At 45.0% G+C, this 22,748-nt stretch overlaps 1 protein-coding gene across 2 annotated transcripts in view; it reads right to left on the bottom strand.

Moving 5' to 3' along the window:
• The window catches only part of FRAS1 (Fraser extracellular matrix complex subunit 1), a 290,434-nt gene that overhangs the window by 21,030 nt on the left and 246,656 nt on the right, over positions 1 to 22,748 (bottom strand). For both annotated transcript variants that reach the window (XM_014578940.3, XM_075929458.1), the window contains exons 52-65: positions 20,618 to 20,777; positions 18,977 to 19,145; positions 18,022 to 18,268; positions 16,600 to 16,944; positions 16,093 to 16,253; positions 13,728 to 13,875; positions 12,748 to 12,953; positions 11,609 to 11,765; positions 10,862 to 11,062; positions 8,333 to 8,520; positions 6,346 to 6,621; positions 4,792 to 5,024; positions 3,784 to 3,944; positions 2,279 to 2,493 (exon numbers count right to left, since the gene is read on the bottom strand). In XM_014578940.3, the coding sequence (XP_014434426.3) occupies positions 2,279 to 2,493; positions 3,784 to 3,944; positions 4,792 to 5,024; positions 6,346 to 6,621; positions 8,333 to 8,520; positions 10,862 to 11,062; positions 11,609 to 11,765; positions 12,748 to 12,953; positions 13,728 to 13,875; positions 16,093 to 16,253; positions 16,600 to 16,944; positions 18,022 to 18,268; positions 18,977 to 19,145; positions 20,618 to 20,777 (2,867 nt within the window). The remainder of the gene's footprint in view (positions 1 to 2,278; positions 2,494 to 3,783; positions 3,945 to 4,791; positions 5,025 to 6,345; positions 6,622 to 8,332; positions 8,521 to 10,861; positions 11,063 to 11,608; positions 11,766 to 12,747; positions 12,954 to 13,727; positions 13,876 to 16,092; positions 16,254 to 16,599; positions 16,945 to 18,021; positions 18,269 to 18,976; positions 19,146 to 20,617; positions 20,778 to 22,748) is intronic.

The following is a 22,748-nucleotide window of genomic DNA, read 5'->3' as shown; positions in this document are numbered from 1 at the left end:
TAATCCTACCTCAGTGCAGGGGATGGACTATATGGACTTCTGAGGTCCCATCCAGTGGTGCATTTCTACGATTATTGCTGATTAAAGAACAAATATGGTTGGGAGGAGGGAAACTTGTCTAGTCCTCCATCTTGGAGCACAGATAATTCTAGTATGGCTACAAACCATTCAAGACTCCTCATAATTGGATTTTAATACAGGTTGAATCTCTCTAGTCTGGCACTCGCTGGTCTGGCAACATCTGTGGTCCAGCACGATTTTAGTTAGCCATAGCCAGATGTCCATTTATCATGGGTGAGGCCAAGTTTCCCAGGGGTTCCATGCAGTATGTTTACAAGTCACCAGTCCTGGCTCTCAGTGTTCTGTGCGGTTATGTGTCTCTTATTTACCCCCCATGTCTTCTAAAAGCCCAATAAGCAGTTGAAGTGTTTGCAATGCTGCTAGACAATATTGACCTCCCACAGCTTGGAAAATTCTCTCGTTTGGTACCAGTTAGCTCCCGAGGGTGCTGTACTAGAGAGGTTCAACCTGTACGCAAAATGGGAAGGTGTAAAGATATCATAGTATACCTATCTTTACACATGCCTGTTTCATATACTGTATCTTTACACACAGCCATTTTTTCTCCCCTCACAGTACATGCACACTCTGTCATTCTGGTGTTGTGTTAAATAGGTATTTTTCTTTTTACCGATTCATAACATGGAGGTAAATGTACCCAAATGGAACTGGAGAAAGCGCTTTTTCAAGCACCCAAAACATTGATTCCAGCAGATGTTCTGAAATAGCAAATATTGTAATTTGTCTAGGAACCTTTTAAAGATTTTCAGGAAGTAAGAAAATACGTACTGATAAAAAAGGTTTGACTCGAGAGTTTAACAGACAAATAGTTTTCCTGATTTGCATGATAAAGAAATAAGCAGCATGTCTAATTATTAAAGCTGAGTATTGTTAAATGCTCATTGTTGGCCTCTCTCTGCTCTCCCGGAAGTCAATAGTAATTGACCCATTGTCTTAAGTGGGAACAGAGTTAGGACAGTATTTATTGCTGCTAAAAATGTTATTGTAATTGTCTAAAGCAGGCAAATTGGGTGATGTGCAGAGGGTCAGCTGAAAGCCTATGAACCATTCTGGACCTCCTCATCACTGGATTTTAATATATGAAATGGGCAAGTGTAAAGATAACAGCTCAGGAATCATCACCATTATTGCTGGTTTAAAAAAAAAAGAACCCTGTTGAATTAAAAGTAATTGTCACTATGATTAATGTGTTTGCAAATGTGCCTTTTACTGGTTAGTACCGAGAAATGAAAAATACCTCTCCTGGTCTGCTGAAAGAACACTAACTACAAAGCTGTTCCTCACCCACCCAAAACACTAGTCTTAGTCAAAACTGACTCTGCAAACCTGTCTTTATCTTAATATGAATGTACACTAACTCCAAGTGCATTTGTGGGTGTGTGTCTGTTATAACACCTCTATATTAACTAACTGTGTATGTGAGCAAACTGCACAAAACACTGTGTATCATGATTTCAGTCTCTATTCAATTAATTAAAAGAGCAACTCTGCTTGCTCATTCAGTAGAACGAACAGTTTAATGCATGAACCAGTCTGAGATACTACAATAATACTGGTCAGACATATTGCAAGCAGTAGAGGGCAGTAGTACTCATAGATAGAAACCATTATTTTAAACTAGAACCGTGGGGTCCAACTAGTTCTGAAGCAGTAACCACTACAGTGGCTACTTCTATAGCCAACTAGCCACACACAACCGGCCAAATAGTCACATGTGGCTAGTGAATTGGACACCACAGTACTAGAACATTGGCAGTCCTCACTGAGTTGATGTGCAAATCTGAGAAATCTCAAAAAACTCCTGTGATCTCACTCCACTCTTCACAGAGGGTAAAATTCTCAGCAGGTGCAAATTAACAGATAGACCCTGTATTCAATGCCGATTTACACTAGCTAAGAATCTAGTCCAAAACTGTTAACAGCAGAGACAGTCATGATTTTTTCATACATTATTACACTTATGACATTTACAATATACTTTCTAGCATACTATGGAATAATACACCTTGCTTATCAAAATAAAACAGCCATGTACATTTCATGATGTACTATTCTACCTTAAAGAATAGCCAGGGGAGAATCAAATATGTACTGATTCTGTTGGCTGGAAAACACAGTGAATATTTAGGAATACAGGACTTCTCCATGAGTAAGGAGGTCTGGATTGGGCCCAAGTCTTTTGAAAATTAACCCGCACCTGGAAGTCAGCAGTTACAGATCCCCCACAGACATCGATTAACTCTGTCATGTCATAGTAAGCATCAAAGGTCCAAATGCAGCTCTTCAGGTTGAGGTGTTTGTAGAGCTGGATTGTCTTTGGTTCTCTCACGGTGGGATCAAACTGGTATGGACGGTCATATCCAGGACCCAGAATGATGCTGTCATAGGTCACTTCATCCAGGAATCCTGCTTCTGGAATCAGGAAACAAAAGGAGACATATCTCTGTGAATTAAGGAACTCTGTCCTAAGTACTGACATAATATTTTAATTTTCAGCTGTGATACTAGATATACTTTAACATGATGATTTTGATAACTCTGGTCATCTGAAGAAGTAGGCTGTGCCCACGAAAGCTCATGATACCATCTACATGTTTTGTTAGTCTATAAAGTGCTATCAGACGATTTGTTGTTTTTTTCTGTAACAGACTAACTCGGCTATCCCCTGAAGCGCATGATGATTTTCATTACAGTACTGCTTAGAGGCATTTTTCGCTATGTTAAACCAGGGGGGGAGGGAGAGGCTGAGTCCATATAAATAACAAAAGGTAAAAACATAACAGGAATGTTACGAAACATTACAAACCCAGGAAACTCAGGGCTAAGGTTAAACTTATAAAATAACCAAACATGCTAAGGTATGAAAATACACAGAGCATCCAAACATCCTTAACTCTGCTCTATAGTGACACCATGCAATAAACACAATTATGGCATGCACATTAGTGTTTGCAGTCCCTGAGTAGCTTAAATTGATTTTTAAAGACACATTTTGGATTTTTTTCCCCTTGTTTTCATTGGCTCATGGTGTCCTTTCTGCATGGTTTATTTGCTGTTGCTGCTACAAAATGAAGCACAGGGGCTCAGTGGCATAGCGAGGGAGGAGCGGGGGGGGCATTGCCCCTAGGCGCCATGCTAGGGGGATGCCAATTTAGTCCTCCTCCGCTCTCCCTGTCATCCCTCAGCTCGCCTGCTCCTCCTCTGCCCGCCGTTGATGGCTGGCACCTCCTCCCCGGCTCTCTGCCCCCAGCCCGACCCTCCTCCATCTCCACCGGCAGGCTAGTGTATGCGGGAGCCTGGCCCTTAACTGGAGGGGGCGAGGAAAGACGTGGTACAAGCTCCCCGCCCTCCTCCCAGTGTCAGGCTCAGCCGTGCGCCAGGTTCAGGGCCCCGGGGGCACAAATTTTGCCTTTTCCCTCAGGTGCATAACATCCTAGCTACAACACTGCAGAGGCTCACTCTGTATCTTGAGAAAGACCTGCCACAGACGATGCATTGGAAAGGTGAAATGACCTGCTCCATTCATTCCTTCCCATATATCTCCCTCAACTAGAAAAATGCTGCAGGAAAACACGGTTTTTAACAGAGAGATTAAAGTCATTAGCTAGGGCCAGTAGTGTGCAAGGCCCTTGACTTAATGAGCCTACATTCTGTCCCTGTTCCTTTTTAATTTACAAAGCAATAGCTTGCTTTAAAGATTACCCGAGATGCCCTGCAGGTCCCTGATGGAGACCAGGTTCGAGCAGACATGCTGGTGTCTGTAGATGGACTCAGATAAAAGGAAATGCAGGTTGTGCAGCGGCATAGTGGAGATGAGAGGCAGCATTCCATCCTGGTGGGGAATTTGCACGGAAATATGGATTCTGGAACAGAATAAATAAGCAGAGCCAGTGGTTTATGCAAAGGGGTGCATATTATGTTAGCTGCGTGCTGTGTGGACTACGGTCTTGTCAACAGCTCATAGTACAAGTTTGGGTGTGTTAGTGCTACATTTATTTAGGGCTGAATTTCTTCGTGTTGTTCAGTGGCATTTAATTCCTTGAAATAATCCCCCTGACTTGCAGTGTTATTAACTCAAGGGCTACGTCTAGACTGGCATGATTTTCTGGAAATGCTTTTATGCATTTTCGGAAGAGAGTGTCTAGATTGGCACAGATGCTTTTCCGCAAAAGCACTTTTTGCAGAAAAGCGTCCGTGGCCAATCTAGACGCGCTTTTGCGCAAAAAAGCCTCGATCGCCATTTTCGCGATCGGGGCTTTTTTGCGCAAAACAAATCTCAGCTGTCTACACTGGCCCTTTTGTGCAAAAATTTTGCGCAAAAGAGACTTTTGCCCGAATGGGAGCAGCATAGTATTTCTGCAAAAAGCACTGATTTCTTACAGTAGGAAGTCAGTGCTTTTGCGGAAATTCAAGCGGCCAATGTAGACAGTTGGCAAGTTTTTCCGGAAAAACGGCTGATTTTCCGGAAAAACTGGCCAGTCTAGACACAGCCAAGGAGTAAGGTATGACTCCAGAGGAAATAACATGAATGCTCCCTCCATCCCTTCACTATTAAGTATTTGAGGAGGAGTGCATGGAGATCCAATTCATGATATACGAAAGAGATCTCATTTCTTACACAGATCCATCTTTTTCTGTTCTTTTGTTGTCTATGTTAAAAAATGAATTAAACTTGCTAAGCCCCTGGAAGAAAAGAATCCAGGCTTGTACCTGTTGGGATGTTCCTTGTGTTTGACATCCAGATACTTCAGTGTGGCAATGAATGATTGAGCCTGGTATCCTCTGGCCGTTCCAGCTACCACAGGAGTATGGCAGATGGCGCTGTCGGTCCCTATGGTAACTATGTTGCTTCTCAGCGGGGTCCCCACATGCCCGGCCTTGTCTACGGCTTTTGCCACACAACGCACATGGAACCGCCGGCTGAAGTAAATGCTGTCCAACACCTGGAAGGAACGAGGGAAGAGGTTTTGCATGTATGTACATGGCATGGTCTTTTACACATAGAGCACTCCACTGGTACTTGAGCCTCAAAAAAAACCCAAACCACACACACCGTACTGTTACGTGCAGTCCACAACCTCTTGTGCTAGTCGTGTACCATGTGGTTGATGCTAGAGGGGTTGATGATCTGGCCCCATTCTCATGACTCACAGCCACAATAAAGTAAGTGTTTGGATATATGAGGTGTTATATTGTTATGTATTATTATAAATTGATTTATATTACTAGGACTATCACTAGGCTAGACTAGAACCCCATTGTTCTAAGTGTTGTACAAACACAAAACAAAGAGGTGGTCCCTGTCCCCTGGGACTTACCACATAATACTAAGTACTGTCAATGTCAGGTTCTAGGGCTCTCAACTGGGCACCCATAAACAGTGGACATTTTCTGACCTTGATCTCTTTCTCCCTCAATTCTCCTTCGGTAAAATGGGGATAACTCAACCTTCCCACTTCACAGCGGCATTGCGAAAATAAATTCATTCATGTTTGTGAAGCATTCTCATGCTGTTGCGAGGAGAACCATAGCCCAAGGAAATTAGTAATGGTCTTGAGAGAAGGGTGTGAATACTATGCAGTAAATAAGGGCTAGGGCTACACATTAAACAAGCAGAATAAAACGAAATATTGAACACACTTTCATTCGATGAGCACCATTGGGCCTATGCGCTGTATGAGGCAGAGGTCCTATCGATCAGGGACATAATACATACTCACCAGGAGGCTGAATTAAGGTTTTACTGGAAGGGACCTCGAGAGGTCATCGAGTCCAGTCCCCTGCCCTCATGGCAGGACCAAATACTGTCTAGACCATCCCTGATAGACATTTATCTAACCTGCTCTTAAATATTTCTAGAGATGGAGATTCCACAACCTTCCTGGGCAATTTATTCCAGTGTTTGACCACCCTGACAGTTAGGAACTTTTTCCTAATGTCCAACCTAAACCTCCCTTGTTACAGTTTAAGCCCATTGCTTCTTGTTCTATCTCCAGAGGCCAAGATGAACAAGTTTTCTCCCTCCTCCTTATGACACCCTTTTTAGGTGACACCCTTATGACACATCTTAATGTGTGTGCGCTGGACTTTGCAATCTTAATGTTCTCTCAATGAAGGTGCGTGTGTATGTGTTTGTGTAAAACAGATGTGCAATACTTAACTTAGTTAATGATACTTCAAGATCTAGAACCTCAAAAAAGCAACCCTCACCATACTGCTATACACAGTCCACACTCTCTTGTGGTACTATACACCGTCACGTACCATGTGGTTGATGCTAGTGAATGGTGTAGTGTCCGTAATCATTTCAAAGGGTGATCTGGCCCCATTCCCATCAGTGGGGGTTGCCACCTCCCAGCTGAACTGTATCGAAGACTGGTTGATCCCGGCCTCATTGCAGCGCTCCTTCATGACTAAGTACTTGGGGAAGTGAGGATCACAAGGTGTTACGCAGATCAATGGGTAGCCAGGAGAAGGGGACTTCTTTACACCTTCTTTGGTTACTTCCTCCACATGGTCATAGTCTGCCAGGGTGACCACCTGCAGCAATGTAACAAAACCGCTATCACCTGGGAGCGAGGGAAGGCGACATGAAGCAAGGGGCTGGACAGCTTGTTCCCTCAATTTCCAAACCTTGTGACTGGTGCACTGTATTTATTTTGCTTCATAAATCCCACCGAGGTTGCAGAGAAGGAGAGGTGGGTATGGAATCAGCAGGAATGCTCAGAGCTACTGGCGTGTTGGAGCATCCTATGCTATTAAGATACTAAATCCTGCACCAAGTAACACTTCCAATCGCTGAATTGCAACTGTGTCACTCAAAAGAGAAAATACCCATGTCCTACATCTGCCCAGCTCTGAGCTTTCCAGCTCAGATGCCATTTAGGCTCTCTGCAGTAAAAAGCAAGTGGGATGCTACCAACATAATGACATTTGATATTATTTTGGATGCTGAAGCAGATAAGGAACATATCAGCGCATATACTGTCCCCAGCCTAAAGCAAGAGCAATGCCATTATACTAACTTCCTTGTTTGTGGAAAACAAATCCAGGAACCCTGCATCTAAGGGAGTGTCTAGACTACACGTTTTTTCCGAAAAAAGTAGCCTTTTTTTGAAAAAACTTCCCGAGTCTAGACTGCTGCTGTGTTCTTTTCAAAGTAAATCGAAAGAACGCAGCAGTTTTTTCAACTGTGGAAAACCTCGTTTTACGAGGAATAACGCCTTTTTTCAAAAGTGCTCTTTTGAAAAAAGGCACTATGTAATGCAATCTGTGCTTTTTCGAAAGAGAGCATTCAGACTGCCCGGATGCTCTCTTTCGAAAAAGCAGCTTGGTTGTAGTTTAGATGCCCTTTTTTGAAAGAGGCTCTTTCGAAAGTATCTTTCGAAAATGGCTTGCAGCCTAGACGTAGCCTAAAAGCACAAGCCTCTACAACTTAGGCAAAAGGACCAGCTCCATTAGCTTGGAGGTGGTAGCAGACTCAAACATCTGTATGTAACCAGCTCACAAGAAAGGTTCAGACCTTGTGATATTAGCTTAGTTAAGTGGGACTTTCTCATGCTACTTCCTTATTATCTGCCATTTTTGCGTGGCTATTTCCAGCCCCCTCTCACCTTAATATAAGCAACTTCAGTCCTGCCACGGTTTAAATGGCAGTAAAGCATGTGTCCATGCCTCTGTGAGGTGGACTTTCAGCAGCCTGTTCACCTATTCACTGTCTTGCCTGTCTCCCACACCTCCTGGAACATAATGCCAATTCACCCTGAGCATCTGTGTATTCAAAGAGGAATGTGTGACTACTAACCCACACATCTACTGGGTTAGTGGTGTACTATCCCACGTAGTGGCACTGAGACCACTTACAGAGAGAGAGAGAGAGAAAAAGTTTGCCCTACAGCCTTAGCTGAGAACTAGCTGACTTTTAGCTCAAGCTGTACAGGTTCATGTTCTAAGCTCCAGAAGTCACAGATCTGGTTCCGCCTACCAGCGTTACACCTACACTGAAGTTTTAACCTTGAGTTAACTGGTCATGTTAACAGAGGGTCAGCCTAGCCACAAATGTCTGTAGCCTGGATCAAGCATTTAGGAGTCTCATGATAGCTTTTAAAAAGGTATTAGCTACCTTGGCGTAACAGGCTAGCCATTAATTCAAGATAAAATGTTCTAGTGAAATACAGGCGTTGCCTCGCTGCATGTTCTGCTTTTCCATAGATTTTTGCCAGGCCACTAACATGGTCGTTTTGCTACTTACAATGGGAGGGGCTGGTAAAATAAGGCTCCCTGCTGCTTCCTGATCCAGAATGGTCACTACCGCAGAGCTGATATCCCCTAGAAGAGCTTCCACTGGATCGTCTGGTCCCAGCACCACAGAAAAGGACTCATGCCACTCCCGGTCTTCGTTAGACATGATCTCCACCTTAAACATGACGTGATCCACCCCTACAGGAATGCAGATGAGAGAGACAGAGAGCCTGATGGGTCAGCTGACATTACCCTAATAGCTCTCATAAAACCCTGCCTAGCTGCTTCAGGTCAGGATCATTGAAACACGATAATATACACGTTACGGGTTGGATCTGAACTCGAATGATTTAGTGCCATTCCAGTCAGGAGCTGATTCCATAAATAAAACTCCAGCTAAAACGACTGGTCCAACTGCTCACCCGGCAGACTTACAAGTGGATGTTCTATGAGGATTAATAGAGCCTTATATTAGCTGACTGTAATAAAAATCTATGATCCAATATATATCCCAGCCCTGTTACTAGTGTCTCTGTTTTAACTCTTTAGCTCAGACATGCAGAGCTCCTGCTGATGGACCGGTGGGGCCTGGTTTGAGTTATCTTGCAGGATCTTGAGGGGTTTCTGCAGAGCTCTTTGAGGTGCCTGTGCTGTCAGCTGTCAACAGTCTCTCGTTTATTACAATCAGCCTCTCTCTCAGACCTCATCACTGTAGCAGGAAGACGGGTCACATTTTCCGATAGCAGGATAACAGCCCTAGCAGAGGACAGGTTTGGAATCGGGATTCCTACTGACTTTAATGGCAACTGCCTGGCTATATATCCTTATGAAGAGTGTTTATAATTTATTACAAAAAACCCTCGTCACCCAGCCAGGGTGTTGCGAAGGTATGAAACACAGAATTATCTTACTCCATGGTACCAAACATGCAAGGTGCTGTGTTTGGGGCTGGCCTTTCAACCTGTTCTAAGTCACACAGGCTAGGCCAGCTTTCTGTTTCCTTACAATCACCAATTCCTGCTCACTCACTCTCCGGCTGCATCAACGTTGCTGCGAGCATGTGCGGACGGGCACGAGGGGGAATGTGGCCTGGCACCCCCAGAAAAGCAATGCTATGCTCCATCGGGGTCTCAACTCCCCACCTCCACCATTTTTCAATTTTTTATTTTTCTCAACCTCCTAAAGTGGGCAGGGGCGATAACCCTGACATCCCCCCATGCGTGCTCTGTCAAAACGTCACGTTTGACGGTGCTCTGACTGCTTTTTGTGGTCTTGCCAACGTACTGCAACAATTCCCTAACCAGACATAAGTCTGGCTGTAGAGTACATATAACCCCCCTTGTAACAGAAAAAGCAGGGCATGTTACCACACTGCTGGCAGGGGCATCGGCATGTCCCTGCAGACCCTAGACACAGGGGAAAGCAGGGAAGCTCTGTGTGCTGCCCCCACTCCCAGCACCATCTCTGCAGCTCCCATTGATGGGGAACAAAGGCCAATGGGAGCTGCAGGGTGGCACCTGTGAGCGGAAGCAGTGTACACACCACAGAGCTTAGGGGGCTGAACACGGCGGCAGCTTCCAGGAGTGTAACGGGTCTAGGGCAGGGAGGGAGCCTGCCTTAACCCTGCTGTGCACCTGAATAGGAGCCCCGTTAAGTAATGCTGCCAGGTCGGAGTCTGCATCGTGAGCCCCCTGCCCCAGGTCCGAACTCCCTCCCACCCCCAGACTCCCTCTCATAGCCCACACCCTCCCCTGAAGCCCCCTGCTCCACATCAGAACACCCACTCCAAACCCCCTGTCCCTGGTCAGAACTTCTCTCATCCTAACTCTCTCCCAGATCCTGCACCCACACCCCTGACTTGGCACTAGCCCACAGTCCCCTCATGTACCCCAAGCCTGTCATCCCCAAGCACACCCCAGAGCCTGCACCCCCATCTGGAGTCCTTACCCCCTCCCACACCACAACTGTATGACCCAGCCCAGTGCTGCCTTCTGCACCTGAACGTCATTTGTGGCCCCACCTTGACCCTCTGCAGCCCCTGTAGGACTGGAACTATGAGAGATGGCTCATCCATGTTCGGGGGGAAGCTGTGAGCCTCTGCCCCTTCCCCTTCCCCATGGGGCTGTGTGTGGTCCACAGTTGATTTTTTCTGTGCGTCAGCAGCCCCTGATAGAAAAAAGGTTCCCTACCCCCATTTAAAGGATTACATAGGTGCTTCCTACTAAAAATATGGCATCAAATATGACTGCAGCATGTGTGTCTAGAACAAACCTCTAATCATAAATACATTCAAGGGATTTGGTGTAGCTCATGTTTTAGCTAATACATGAAATCACACACTGATGAAAAACAAAACACATAATGACCATAACGGCAGCAGAGCTGGGCCCAATGCCAAGTGTGTTTGAAAATCCCCCACATAGTACATTGTTGTTTAAATGACTTGCACGTTTTCCTTGAATGTTAATTTGTTTGGGCCCATGTCGAATGTCACTAAGTAATCCCTCCACCTCATAATTCAAATCCATGTAACTTTTACCAGGGCTGAACTTGAGGACTCGACTCTTTGGATAATAATCGACTCCGGACTGGGCTGAGCCATCCCGGGTGCTGCAGCGGACCTTCGAGGTCCTGTTCTGGTCCCCCCTTCTGAGCACCTTGATGTTTAGAACAGCAATGCCCTCAGGGCCTGGTGGCTCCCGTACTTGGTATGCAGCTTCCTCAAACTCAATGGTAGGTGCTAGAGAAATGGTATGAAAAACAGAAACATGTCCTTAGCAACTCTAAGAGCCTCACAATAACTGGCGTCCCAGTACACTCTCCAGCAGCCCAGGCTGCACTGACATAGCACCTTCTAAAACTCATCAACACTACTCCGCACATCAGAGGCTAGTTTGAGAGGCACTTCTGAAGCCCAAGGGCCAAATTTATAGCTCTCTGACACTCTGCTGCAGCCAGGAGTCACACAATAATCTTGGCACTCAGATCTTCAGCACGTAGGTAGGTTGGCTTGCCCAACCTTTCCAAATGAGCTAACTGTGCTTTGTCCAGCATTAGTGGTCTGCGTACCACAGCGTACCACTGAACATGAGGTTTAGAATCAGTTTTACATGTGAGTGACTGAAACTTAATGGAGCGCTGATCAACACGTCAGTGGTTTAATTCGAAGCAGTTTACATATAATGGCTAACTTTCAGACTTAGCGTAGAGGGGTGGAATGCTACTGATTTGTATGTGGAATTGAATATGCTCTCTCTAGCTCCTAATGCTATCCCATGTCTCTTACCGTCTTCATCATTGGAGACAGTAATGGTGGCCACGTCATTTTTCCCAATTCTAGCTCCGCTCCAGTGGTTTCCAAGGGGACTGCCGAGATAGATCCGGAATTGCTCCTCCGGTTCAAATGCAGAGTCGTCATTGATATAAACAGTGCAGTTCTTTACCTACAGACAAGTACAGCATCCATCAAATACTAGCAACTAATACTAATAATTCTTCTGATTTTAATAGAAGGTTTGTGTTTCCTCATTACCTAGAATTTAACACCAGGGTGTTTTAAATGAAGCCTTTGAAACTCCATGAGGAAATCACAGTGCAGCTATATAATGAAAAGTGGGTGTGTTTAAAAAAAAGAAAGACAAAAAAAAAAAAGAGTAGTCCTGTGGCACCTTAGGGTACGTCTAAACTACATGCCTCTGTTGGCAGAGGCATGTAGATTTGTTTTTTTGGAAAAGGTAATGAAGCCGCGATTTAAATGATCGCGGCTTCATTTACATTTACATGGATGCCGCGCTGAGCCGACAAACAGCTGATCAGCTGTTTGTCGGCTCGCGCACTAGTCTGGACGTTCCCCCTGCCGACATCAAAGCCCTTTGTTGGCAGCCCCGGTAAACCTCATTCCACGAGGAATAACGGGGCTGCCGACAAAGGGCTTTGATGTCGACAGGGGGAACGTCCAGACTAGCGCGCGAGCCGACAAACAGCTGATCAGCTGTTTGTCGGCTCAGCGCGGCAGCCATGTAAATTTAAATGAAGCCGCGATCATTTAAATCGCGGCTTCATTTACCTTTGCCTATGTGTCTAATCTACATGCCTCTGCCGACAGAGGCATGTAGTCTAGACACAGCCTTAGAGACAAACAAAAATATATGTAGTATCACGAGCTTTCATGGGCAAAACCCACTTCTTCAGATGAGCTGGAAGCTGAAGAAGTGGGCTTTATTAAATGCAGATTCTCCAGGGACTCATCTTTTAATTCCAGAACAATAACAACAGCTAATCCAAAGCAGTTGAAGTATTACTTCTGAGAAACGGGGTTTGGCAAAGCCTTTGAACAGCAGAGTGCCAAGGAGAGCAGCCAGCTTTTCAAAGCCTAATCTGCTGAATGTTCTTTGTCTTCTCCCAACCCAGTTAAGTTCCACTTGCCTTCTCCCCTTTCAAAAAAGTGATGCGGGAATCCTCCGCATTTCTCCTCTCCTCGAAGTCCGCCATGACTTCTGCTGTCTGGCTCCGGGTGTAGCACCTGACAGAGGACTCATAGCTCAGGTCTCCGGTGCGGATGATAGGAATGTGCAGGACACCGTCCTTCTCCTTCACAGTGTACAAGTCCTTGCCAAATTGCATGCTGGGTACTGCAGGGGGCAAAACACCATTCACACTTGCACTGGGATACAAGCTAAAGAGCGGCCAATGCACCGTACTGAGGAAATACCATGTGGGCTGACAGTTGCGCAGTGAGATGCCAAATGAGATTGTTACCAGTGCTTACAAAGAGCATTCTTGGCTTTAACCAAACAGCTGGTCATTGCTCCCATTGGGAACTGGAGAGTCTGCTGCTCTGGGTAAAGAAGCAGATTTCTCATCCTGCCAACCCTCAGTCACACACACAGAATGTTACTGAACATTTTGCTTTCCCATTTTGACTTTGCCTGAAGTAACGACCTGTCTGCACACACTGGAGAAGGAGCTATCCCCTCAGGTAAATGCGTCTGAGCAGTATGCGTACTGTATGCTGGAGATACACACAAAGAAGGGTAATACTTCGACAGGCTATTGCTCTTAGTTTTGCAATCACATCTTCTATGGCTAGGGGCAGAAAAAACCTGAGGCCAAGAGGGCAAATCTTAGCGGATTGTTCAGGAGCAGAGACAATTACATGTTATTAAAAAGCAGTTTCTCTGGGGTTATACGAGAGAGACATTTCTTCAGCAAGCAGATACCTCCCAGGCAGGAAATCACAGAGGTCAGGATCATGTTTAAAACACAGCAGGGTGAAAATATAGTGAGAGTTTAGATGAAGCCTCAACTCAGCTGCTTGAAAAGGGCCAGATTCCCTTAGCACACAAGGGAAATATGAAAGGGAAGGGGCTAGAATGGGTTTGATATAAATTCACTGGATAGCTTACCATCTTGGAAGGTGTCGTTAATGGCTACTATAGCTTGGAAGGGTTTGGTCAATTCAGCCCCATGGGGTGAGCTTAGGTATACAACAAATGTCTCCAACCCTTCAATTACTGGGTACTGGGCATCATCCAGGATTGTCAAGGTGCAGTACTAGAGGAAAAGTAAAAGAGCCAGGTTACTGACATATAAACCCTGGTACAGTAGACTTCCGATAATCCGGAACCTATGGGACTTAGGTGGTGCCGGATTATCAGATATGCCGGACTATCAGGAGGTACTATAAGCTGGTTATATATATACTGTCTACATTATATACTGTATATAAAGTGTTCTTAAGCCTTTTTCTTGTACATACTGTATACAGTACACTGTAATGTTTTCGGTTTTTTAAGCCTTTTTTACCATTTTGCTCAGTTCAGCTGCTGCTGCTGTTACCTTGTGACTCATTTTTTGCCGAAGCTCACTCACTAGGCTCTTGCCATTTTGATGCCGGACTATCAGGAGTGCCGGACTATTGGAATATTACTGTATCTGGTCAGAGCAGAGAAAATACCACGGGACTCATCCTCTGAGTCATGTCACTAACTGGAGGTTCTTCTAGGTGCACAAACAGCAAGGGTCCATGCAAATGCCCTTCACACATAATGCACATTGCATCCAAGAGCAGGATGCAGAGATTCTTTCATCTGAACCTTCTCTACCCAGAATGCCAACTTGATTTGATCTGGTTTCTACTCATCCAGCATCCCCGATTCATCTGTCTATTGTAGGTGCTTACAGGGTTCCTGCTGCCAGGCTCTTGCAGCACCTCACTATCTTTCATGTGTTTGTCATCACAACGCTCCTATGAGCTCGGGCGGTGCGAGCATCTCCAGTGAACAGATGAGGAAGGAAACCATAGAGAGGCCAAGTGACTCTGCCCATTGTCACACAGGAAGTCTGTGGGGGGGGGGCAGGAAACTGAACAGAGATTTCCCACTTCCTAGGCTAGTGTCCCACCAACCAGACCATTCTTCCTTCTCATCAGATTCAGCTACTGGGGTTTTGACACAAACCTAGCAGGCAGCTCGGCAACATGATTGTAGAGTAACTGTGCTGTAATCCTCCCTTTTCCTCACCCCAGCTCTGCCCTACTATTGTATTTGTCACCCTTATGTTTAGAATTTTAAGACACACAGAAGACTAACAGGGTACATCTAGACTACATTCTTCTTTCGAAAGGAGATATGCAAATTTGATGCATATTTGCATATCTTCTGATCGCTTTTTCGAAAGCATTTTTTTCCCCAAACGTGAAAGCAGTTTAGACGGGATTTTTTCAAAAGAACCCCCCTTTTTCGAAAGAAACTTTCTTCCTTAAAAAATAAGATGTACAGGATTCTTTCGAAAAAGGGGGGTTCTTTCGAAAAAATCCCATCTAAACTGCTTTCACTTTCGGAAAAAATGCTTTTGAAAAAGCAATCGGAAGACGATATGCAAATTAGCACATCATCCAGAATTTGCATATCTCCTTTTGAAAAAAGAATGTAGTCTAAATGTACCCTCAAAGGCACAAGTGAAAGTTGGGCATCTAATTCCCACTGAAAGTCAATGGGAGGATGGGGATTAGTTGCCATTTGTGCCTTTTTTGTCTTCCTATGTCTCCCGTGAAGTGCCTGGTCACGCATAAAAGATAGAACTTCACCCTTCAGTGTCATGTAGGATAAATTCAGGGGCTGATTAGTTGAAATAGCCAAGCATTACCAGTTGTGACCGCCCACGAATGGAGGAGGCTTAGTGATGGGTTGGATAACTCAGGGATTCCACAGAGACTATGGCAGAATGGGACAAAATCAACAACTTGACTTGGCCAATAGGCCCTGAGTATCACTTGGCTTTTTAAAATTAATATTACTTTTTTGTATCGGGGCCCCATTGTGCGAGGTGCCCTGCCCACAAAATGAAAAGATTTCTCCTGCCTAAAGAGCTCACAATGAAAAGACACGGCAAGAGAGAACAGGTGGCTACAACAGCCAGACGAGGAGCACACGTTAGCACTGAAGCAATTACGATTAGTGTAATATGCCAAGTCTGGAAATGGCAGTCCTACATGGGGAATCAGCCTGCTCATGGCTGATGCTTGGAAGGTTTGTGGCAACTCTTTCTGCCACCGACACTTTTTTTTATTAGATTAAAATAGCTCTTGATGCAATTCTATTGGCAGGAACCTGGGATCAACTGTATCTATAAACATACTTATGTCTGTTTTATTCTGATAAACAACTGCAGTAAATTTTACTATCAACACCAGGGAAGACAGTGATTATACAAGAGAAAGAGCTGGAGATTAAATATTTCCATCTAAGCGCCGGGTGCGCAGCCCAATACCTCCTCTGTTCGGCCTGGTCTGAACTCTACTTTCTTGGAGCTGGGGATATAGTCAATTCCTGGGCTGGCCGAGGGAGGATCTGAAGTCCGAGTTGCACACCACACTGAGGTGGGGGTTGAGAGGTCAGTGCCGTGGCGGATCACTGGAATGTCAATGGTGCCTGGAGGCAAAGTTACACAGAGTAAAACCATGATTAGAACGTGGCTGGGAACAATCAAAGCACATCAATAGGTACCATCATGCTATGCCCTTTCCCTTCATACTGCCTCTGTCCATGGTACTACAGAAAGGACAGTGCCTTGCAGACAGTAATAACCAGAGCTAAGCTCCAACTTGGGGGCAGGATGAAGAAGTGCCAGAGCTGTTGCTGCCTTTTAGGTCTATAGCACACAGTTGGTTGGATGGTTCAGCTCTTTACACCACGCACTAGGAAAGCAGTATTTGTACTGAAAGTAACTCACAGTGACAACAAGCCCAGTTCCAGTGGAAGTACTGCTCTTCCTTACCTGCATCCTCATGGACAGTAAAAGTCGCGTTCCCCAGGAACACAGTGGAGGCGTCGTTGGGACCACTGATCACCACCTTGGCCGAAGCCACGCCCCCTATGCGCGCATTACTGGAGGCATCTGCCAGGACAATTTCAAACTCCTCCTCCTCCTCGTACTCGCTGTCATCGATCAGTTTGATGTCACAGGTTGACATGGTGACACCGGGCCCCAAAATAACACGGTTCTCATTCGACATCCCCCTCGACTTGAAGTCAGAACCTGACTCCAGTGCGTAAAGGCTGCTGCCTTTAGCAGATTTGGACAGGGTGTAGCAAATGGCAGATACGATGCTGCTGGTATCCCCTACAAAGTAACATACAAGGACAGAAGAGTTATTGCTAGAAAGTTACAGGAGCGGTAAAGGGACATAGGCTCACGTTAGGCCTGAAAGAACTCTGGTTTTAAACTTCGAGTTTGGATCTTCATGGAAGAGAGAGAAAGAGCTGACTTGTAGTCTCCCTGGAAATGCCAGTGTTATCTCAGTTAAGCTTTGGGTTAAGGTCACAGAAATTAAAAAAAAATGAGGACATGGGCATCCAGTGTGGAAAATAATTGGTGTGTTTACTTTATTATACAGAAATGCACAACTTTGTAGTTAGGAAATACAGCAAAATGAGACAAGGGATACGTCTACACTGCAACGCTATTTTGAAATAATTAGCACTATTCCGAAATAACTTAGTCCACGTCTACACAGCAGGCAGTTATTTCAAAATAGTGTCAAAATACTGTCAAGCCAGAGGACTTCTTACTCCAACTCCTGTAACACTCACTGTACGAGGAAGGGATGTTGGAGGCAGAGTGCTCTGTTTTGAAATAAGTGCTGTGTAGACTCTCCCTATTGCAAAATAAGCTATTTGAAAGATACGCAATTAACGTAGCTCAATTTGCATAGCTTATTTCAAGTTAAGCCCTGCAGTGTAGACGCACCCAAGAAAGGCTTGAAAGAAAAAAAGGGGCCCAGCTGAACTAAGGTGGGGCAGAGTTCTGCGCTAACCCCCCTCATCTAGCTTTAAAGTCCAATGGCCGGCTATGACATCACTTGAAAGGAAGATCTATTTGCTGAAAAACCGGGAAAGCCCGGTAGCTTCAAAGAGCAATGGAGCCAGATGAACACATGTTGATATTTCAAAATTCTATTATCAAAAGCACCATCAGAGGGGGGAGTAAAGACGGTGCATGACACTGATTTATTGTGGGACCTTGTCATTTAATCTCTGTAGCTTTCAGTTTATCCATCTGTAAAATGGGCCTAACATCACACACTGGAACGTCAACTCTTATTAGTGAGTTAGAGTTTATAGAACAGCTTTAACTCCTGTGCTGAAGAGCACTATCTGGATGTGCAGTATCATGGTTACTGAAGGTAATAGCACAAACCTTTCCTTTCAATGGGGGCGGACAGGAAGCCAGCACTCTCGTTGACATGGTAAGTCTTCCTGTCAAACTGCAGAGTGGGTTCATCCTCGGTATCACTGATCATGACTTTGGCCTGGGTGATCTCTCCCAGCAGAGCATAAGCTGGCATGCTGAGCTCTACAGTGAAGCTCTCTGGGTTCTCAAAGATGTCATCATCATTGATGACAATGGTACATGCTTTGGTATCCTCCCATTCATCAAACTGCACCTGTAAGGAAATGAACAAAAAGTGGGTTTACAGCTGCAAAAGACATCCTCCACCTCCGCTCCCTTCTGAAAAGTACGGACACTCTGAAACTTTGTTAATAAGTGCTTTGCTTTTGTTCACTTGGGACCCAATCCAAAACCTACCCTTGTCAAAGGAAAGCCTCTCAAGTAATCTCAGTGAGGTTTGGAGCTGTTGGGATGGCAATATGATAACACAGGTCCTGAGCTCAGTTCTTCACTGAATTTCCCTTGTTCAGTCATATACAGCAGGACCAAGGGAAAGCAAATCTCTACATTCTCATTTCAGAGAGTTTTGCACAGGGACAAACAACTACACAAGGCAAAAAGCACTGGAGAGTCAGGCTCCTTGATTCTGATCTCACGCTAGTTTTGAGTCATTCCATTTACTGAGGACTGTGTTAGCTCTTTCTGCCACAGCAAAGCAGTGGGAGCTCATGTCTGAGTTGCTTGTTCACTATTGCCCTGCATTGGATTATGCATACCCCACCCTGCAAAACAAGGTGTTAAGGAGCTGGCTCAGCCAGTCCCACTCTGCCACATGGCAAGGCATGTAGAGGCTGCCACAGAACAGCTCATTTGTGGGTCAAGCAGGGAAGACAAGACACCTTCAACCCTCAACTTCGGAGGATGTCAGTTTTCCCTAGGGCTATTTCTGGGGCATATAGTCCTGTAGAACTTCCCAACCCACCTGGCCTGCATACTCTACATAGTCCTGCTGTCCCGGCTTGGAAGTGATGCTCGAGCTGGAAGTAGCTGTTCCCTGCTCTGTGCGGCACAGGACAATGGCATATTGGTGCAGGTTACCGATCCTCTTCACCGTCACGCTGACCAAGCCCGCCTTCTCGCTGACATTGTAGCTGGGAACGTACACAACGTGGAGATGTGTTAAGCACGTCACTCACTGCTGCTTGGGCACCAAGGCGAGGAGCATGGTGTAAGAACCGGAATGGAACACACCCTAGCGACACGAAGCAAGCCCACATCCAGTTTAACTCAAGCCTCAAAGGAAGGGGAGATCAGGAGACACAGTTGGGGTACGTCTAGACTACAGGCTTTTGTCGACAGAAGTTTTGTCGACAGATACTGTCGACAAAACTTCTGTCGACAAAGAGCGTCTACACTACATTCAGTTCTGTTGACAAAGCAAGCTGCTTTGTCGACATGGTAGTGTAGACGCAAAGGACAGTTTACATGCAATAACACCTTCTGTCGACAGAAACTCTGTCGACAGAAGGAGTTATGCCTCGTAAAATGAGGTTTACCAGCGTGGACAAAACTGCTGAGTTCTGTCGACGTTATGTCGACAGAACTCAGCGGTAGTGTAGATGAGGGTATAGTTTTGTCGACAAAACTCTGTAGTCTAGACACACCCTAAGGGACTGACAAATACGATGGGGCAAACTGTAATCTTAGATATGTGGATGCCACTCCCACTGAACGCAAAGGGAACACAGCTATCCAAACTCAGGCTGATAAATGCTACACAGTGTAATTCATAGGTCAGTGTTTCTTAAACTTTTTAAGATGGAGGAACACCAAACAATATTTTTTTTTATGAGGAACACTATGGGGGGAGGGGGGAGAATTATTGGGGAAAAAAAGGGTTGGGGGAAAGTTATTGAGGAGAAAAAAAACACCTTTCCCCCGACCCTCTTTCTCCCCTACTTTTTTTTCCTCAATAAAAGGTCACCTGCCCTTTTAAGTGCAGCCATTTTGAATTCTGTTCTCCGCAGCACTCCGGTGTGCTGCAGAACACAGTTTAAGAAACACTGGCATAGAGGTGGTGTGTTCTAGGGACTATGCTACTGGGCAGGGACTTGTGAGATCTGAATTCTGCCACTAGCGTCTGGCTTACCTTGGGCAAGTCACAGCAACTTTGTGCCTCAGTTTACCCATCTTTAAACAGGAGCTAACCTCACTCCCCTCCCTTGTAAAGCACGTTGGGCTCTACTGATGAAAAAGCACAGTGTAAGAGCTTTCTCAGTAAACACTCATGGTAATTTCTCAATTGAAATTACTGGGTTGTATCTGGCTTCATTTTAGGGCTGATTCATCACTTGGGACTGGCCTTTATTCACACGCAGCATAATGGGGCGTTGAGATACACTAATAAACAATGATTATTGATCCCCATGGAATTATTCTCATACACTAGGCCCCGGCCACTTCCTAGCACGGCTGCATGAAAACCGAAAGCCAAAATGCAAAGTGAGTCTAAGAGTCTCTCTTTCTGTAGCCCCCTGCCTGTTATACCAACTGCTTACTGAGGTGTAACTTAGCTTCCACCCACCACCAAATAAGGCCCTGTATGTCGGACGAGGCAGCTTACCTAGTGCACTGAAAGCTGATGAGAGACCACTGGATATGGAAGACGTTGTCCCTGACCATATTGGGCTTGCTGTCTTTCACTAGAAACTGAAAGCTATCCACGGTTTCCTGGATCTTCTCTTCAAGCAGCACGTACCGAATCAGTCCCAGGTTCACATCCTCTGTCAGGAAGAGAGTCTCCATGAACCATGCCAGGCATTCAGTGAGGGTATGTCTACACTACAGTGTTATTTTGAAAAAAGCCATTTCGAAATAGTTAATTAGAAATAGCTTATTTCAAAATAACGTGTCTACACACAAAATGCATTTCAAAATAGTGTTTTTCTATTTCAAAATAGCAGGTCCACACTGAATGGACGTTGAATCGCATTTAAGGCTGGTTGGAACCAGTTCCGGCAGGGCATCAGGTCAGAAGTTGCCTTGTGGCCAAGGCAGCTAGCAGGGCACCCTGGGAAGGGCTGGAGGCCCCCTATTTCGAAATAAGCGTCTTCACAGCACTTATTTCAAAATAGCAGTTTCGAAATTGGCACTATTCCTCATGGAATGAGCTTTACCAATTTCGAAATAAGCCCTCTGCTATTTCAAAAAAACGGAATGGCTGCGTAGATGCTAGGAAAGTTGTTTCAAAATAACTTCTGTTATTTTGAAATAACTGCTGTGTAGACATACCCTGAGCGTTTTACAGGTGAAAAGCTTAAAGCTGCATCCTACGTCCCTATGGGCCTGATTCTGATCACAAGATTTACATTGGTGCAACTCTAGTAGCTATTTGTCATTCACTCCGGTCCAAGAGCCATCACAAGTCACACTGCGTCTTCCTTGCGCTCCCGAAAAACCCACCTCATCTTTTCTTCCATGACTTAAAAAAAAAAGGATTTATTAAATAGGATGTTTTTTAACAAAATTTGACTGGTAAACTATTTTAATATAAATTTGCTTAAGCAGTGTTTAATTAAATCATGGTCTGTATTTTAGTGTGTGCCCCTTTAAGGCCACTATATAGCTGCAGAGATAGAATCACAGAATCCTAGAATACTGGACCTGGAAGGCACCTCGAGAGGTCATCAAGTCCAGTCCCCTGCCCTTATGGCAGGACCAAGCACCATCTAGATCATCCCTGAGAGAAGTCTATCTAGCCTGCTCTGAAATATCTCCAGAGATGGAGATTCCACAACCTCCCCAGGCAATTTATTCCAGTGTTTAACCACCTGGACAGTTAGGAAGTTTTTCCTAATGTCCAACCTAAACTTTTCTTGCTGCAGTGTAAGTCCATTGCTTCTTGTCCTATCCTCAGAGGCCAAGGAGAATAATTTCTCTCCCTCCTCCTTGTAACCCCTTGTTAAATACTAGAAAACAGCTATCATGTCCTCTCTTAGTCTTCTCTTTCCTAAACTAAACAAGCCCAATTCTTTCAATCTTCCCTCATAGGTCATGTTCTCTAGACCTTTAATAATTTGTATTGCTCTTCTCTGGACTGTCTCCAATTTCTCCACATCTTTTTTCAAATGTGGTACCCAGAACTGGACACAATACTCCAACTGAGGCCTAATCAGTGCAGAGTAGTGCAGAAGAATTCTTGTGCCTTGCTCACAACACACCTTTTTAATGCATCCCAGAATCATGTTTGGTTTTTTTGCAACAGTGTCACACAGTTGACTCATATTTAGCTTGTGGTCCACTATGACCCCTCGATCTCTTTCTGCAGTTCTCTTTCCTAGACAGTTGCTTCCCATTCAGATAGTCAGTTGTGTCTGAGCTTTGCCACAGTGTTAAACTGACTCCTTGACCTCTACCCATATAATAATATTGGGTCTCTTCCTTCATGTTAGCCGGGATTTACTTTACACAAAATGGGACGCGCTTGACTGGGGAGTTCTGATGAAAAGAAGTAAGACAAACTCTGTGTTTGCCCATTATGTAGCAAAATGGGGCCTTGTTCTAGATTGGTACCTCTGGGATCTACTGTAACAGAAACAAGAAGGGCCAGATGGAGAGTTTACTCTCATGTTGTCCATGGGGCAGTGTAAATCCATCTCTCCATAGGAGCACCCAGAGAAGGCACTCTGAGACTCAAGTTTCTCCTGTGTCCTCCTTGCACTGGGCAGAAGTAAGTCATCAAAGCCTGAATTTTC

This window comes from Pelodiscus sinensis, chromosome 5 (genome assembly GCF_049634645.1).
Source record: "Pelodiscus sinensis isolate JC-2024 chromosome 5, ASM4963464v1, whole genome shotgun sequence".
In the NCBI taxonomy this organism is placed as follows: domain Eukaryota; kingdom Metazoa; phylum Chordata; order Testudines; family Trionychidae; genus Pelodiscus; species Pelodiscus sinensis.
The sequence above is the reverse complement of the archived record's forward strand: the minus strand, read 5'-3'. Positions and strand labels throughout refer to the sequence as shown.